This window comes from Perognathus longimembris, chromosome 1, assembly GCF_023159225.1.
Source record: "Perognathus longimembris pacificus isolate PPM17 chromosome 1, ASM2315922v1, whole genome shotgun sequence".
Lineage (NCBI taxonomy): Eukaryota > Metazoa > Chordata > Mammalia > Rodentia > Heteromyidae > Perognathus > Perognathus longimembris.
In genome coordinates this window covers 45,989,135-45,992,281 of record NC_063161.1, presented here as the reverse complement: position 1 = coordinate 45,992,281, position 3,147 = coordinate 45,989,135, and the positions used below count along the sequence as shown (strand labels likewise).

At 43.3% G+C, this 3,147-nt stretch overlaps 1 protein-coding gene and 1 pseudogene across 1 annotated transcript; both read left to right on the top strand.

Moving 5' to 3' along the window:
* Positions 1–939, top strand: LOC125354413 (olfactory receptor 6C2-like). The gene has a single exon (XM_048349992.1). It carries the CDS (start codon positions 1–3, stop codon positions 937–939), a length of 939 nt encoding a protein of 312 aa, XP_048205949.1.
* Positions 940–1,888: 949 nt separating this feature from the next.
* On the top strand, positions 1,889–2,039 carry LOC125341886 (annotated as a pseudogene).
* The last annotated feature ends 1,108 nt before the right edge of the window (positions 2,040–3,147 follow it).

Below are 3,147 nucleotides of genomic sequence, written 5' to 3'. Positions count from 1 at the left end.
ATGAAAAATTACACGGCAATAACTACATTCATCCTGGTGGGCCTAACAGATAATTCAACCCTACAGATTCTGCTCTTTATCTTTCTGCTTCTAACCTACTTGTTGAGCATTGTTGGCAATCTGGTCATCATCACTCTCACACTGGTGGATTCTCACCTTAAAACACCCATGTACTTTTTCCTCCGCAATTTCTCCATCTTGGAAGTCACCTTCACAACTGTCTGCATCCCCCGATTCCTCTACACAATGGCATCTGGGGACAATACTATTACTTACAATGCATGTGCCACTCAAATGTTTTTAGTTATTGTCCTGGGCGTGACTGAGTTCTTCCTGCTGACAGCCATGTCCTATGACCGCTACGTGGCCATCTGCAAACCGCTGCATTACACAACCATCATGAACAATAGGGTTTGTATCAGATTACTTGTGAGTTGTTACATCATAGCCCTTGTCATCGTCATCCCACCATTTGGCATGGGCCTTGAATTTGAGTTCTGCAACTCCAATGTCATTGATCACTTTGGCTGTGATGCGGGCCCAATCCTGAAGATCACCTGCTCAGACACAAAGCTTATAGAGCGGTATGTCTTAACCTTGGCTGTGCTGACACTGCTATTTACGTTAGCATGTGTGACTCTGTCCTATACCTACATCATCAAGACCATTCTCAGATTCCCTTCTGCCCAGCAAAGGAAAAAGGCTTTTTCTACTTGTTCTTCCCATATAATTGTGGTTTCTATCACTTACGGGAGCTGCATCTTCATCTATGTGAAACCATCTGCCAAAGAAGGGGTAGCTGTTAGTAAGGTGGTATCAGTGCTCACGACTTCCGTCGCACCAGTTATGAATCCCTTCATTTATACCCTGAGGAACAAGCAAGTAGTTCAAGCTTTCAAAGGCATGATCAAAAGGACTGCCTCGATCACCAAGAACTGAAGAGCTGCCATGTGCAAAATGACAAAACATGAACTAGACACTGTTGGCTCATGTCTGTCATCCTAGCTACTCAGGAGGCTGAGATCTGAGAACCACAAGTTGAAGCCAAGCCCTGGCAAGAGAGTCTGTGAGACTCTTATCTCCGAGTAACCACCCAAAAGCTGGAAGTGGAACTGTGACTCAAATGGTAGAGAACCAGACTTGAGCAAAAAACATACTAAGGGACAGTGCCTGGAACCTAGGACCCAGAAGCAGCGCGCGCACACACACACACACACACACACACACACACACACACACACACACACACACACAAAGACAAGTATGAAAGAATTCCTCATCTCCACTTTGGTTTTTTTCTTACTTCTACTTTAGACATGGTTTTTGTATTACAAAACAGGTCTGTGACCTCTATGGCCCACTGTTGATCCAGGTACCTAGCCCCAGAACTAGCCCCAACAATAATTGTCCTAACACACCTGTTATTGCTAACAGAATCAAGATTCAGATACAGTTTATGATGATACATGTTGGTGATCATCTACCCCTGCACTGACTGACATGGCCCTCTGAGTCTCACATCCTCCATGAACATCAGAAATAATGGGCTCTGAGGACAGAGCAAGGACCTTGTTTGATAAAACTCATTTGTTTCTCCTGCTTGTCAAAGAGGTATAACTGTAAACTGAAATTTGCCCCTATGTCCACTTGCTTAAAAGGTGTATGTCATGAGCTGGGAATGTAGCTTCCTGGTAGAGTGCTTACCTACCATGCATGAAGGCCTGGGTTGAATTCCTTGGTACCACATAAACAGAAAAGGCCAGATGTGGAGCTGTGGCTTAAGGGGTATAACAAAAGAAGCTCAGGGACAGTGCCCAGGCCTTGAGTTCAAGTCCAGAACTAGCAAAAAAAAAAGTTGTATAGTTTCCTTTTATAAAAGCTGTGTCTGATCGCTTCTTGGACTTTTGGCTAAGATCAAGTGTAGTATCTGTTCTTATCAGTTTAAAAAAAGCTGTGTCTGGGGCTGGGGATATGGCCTAGTGGCAAGAGTGCCTGCCTCGTATACATGAGGCCCTGGGTTCGATTCCCCAGCACCGCATATACAGAAAACGGCCAGAAGTGGCGCTGTGGCTCAAGTGGCAGAGTGCTAGCCTTGAGCAAAAAGGAAGCCAGGGACAGTGCTTAGGCCCTGAGTCCAAGGCCCAGGACTGGCCAAAAAAAAAAAAAAAAAAAAACAAAAACAAAAAAAGCTGTGTCTGCCCAGTGGCTCATAATCTTAGCTACTCAGGAGGCAGAGGCTGGGGATCATAGTTCAAAGCCAGCCCAGGTAGATGAATCTGAAAAACTATTTCTAATTAACCAGCAAAAAAAAAAAAAAGCAGGATACAGAGCTGTGGTTCAAGTAGTAGAGTGTTAGCCTTGAGTGAAATAGCTAAGCAAAGCTGGCCATTGGTGGCTCGCATGTGTAATCCCAGCTACTCAGGAGGCTGAGATCTGAGGATTGAGGTTCAAAGCTAGCCTGGCCAGTAAAGTTTGTGAAACTCTTATCTCCAATTAACCACCAGAAAACCGGAAGTGTCTCTGTGACTCAAAAGTGGTAGAGCACTAGCCCTGAGCAAAAAGAGCTCAGAGACAGTGCCTAGGCCCTGAGTTCAAGTCTCTTAACGAACAAGAAAGGAAGGAAAGAAAGAAGGAAGGGAGGGAGGGAGGGAGGGAGGAAGGAAGGAGAAAGAGTGAGTTGAGCAAGAGTGTTATGAGGTCTTTAGTTCACATCCCAGGACTAATACATACAAAAAAAAAAATCTCTATCTCTATAAATAGAATTTCTTATTCCTTGCATCTGTGTGTCAGCATGTATAAGTGCTTTTGTGGTCTCTTTTAGAATGTTAGCTTAACAGGCTTAGAGAGATTAATGGGATGGACACAATATAAATGACAGCTGATACTTATGTTCTTTTAACTAAATTATTTACTAAAAGGGTTTGCTAATTCTTTTTCTAAATATTTTCAATCTTTTGTAAGTATAAAAACACCCAATCTCAATCATAAAGTCTTATAACATTACCTAATGAATAAAGAATCCAGAATTTTTTGACTAGTGTGAGATGGGATGGTCAATGATTGTTTGCTTGCTTCCTTGCTTGTTTTTTGGTTTTGCTGTACTGGGGATTGAACCCAGGGCTTCATACTTGCCAGGAAAGCACTCTG

Coding starts and splice junctions, on each gene's coding strand:
- LOC125354413 (XM_048349992.1), top strand. CDS start 1: ATGAAAAATTACACGGCAATAACTACATTCATCCTGGTGGGCCTAACA.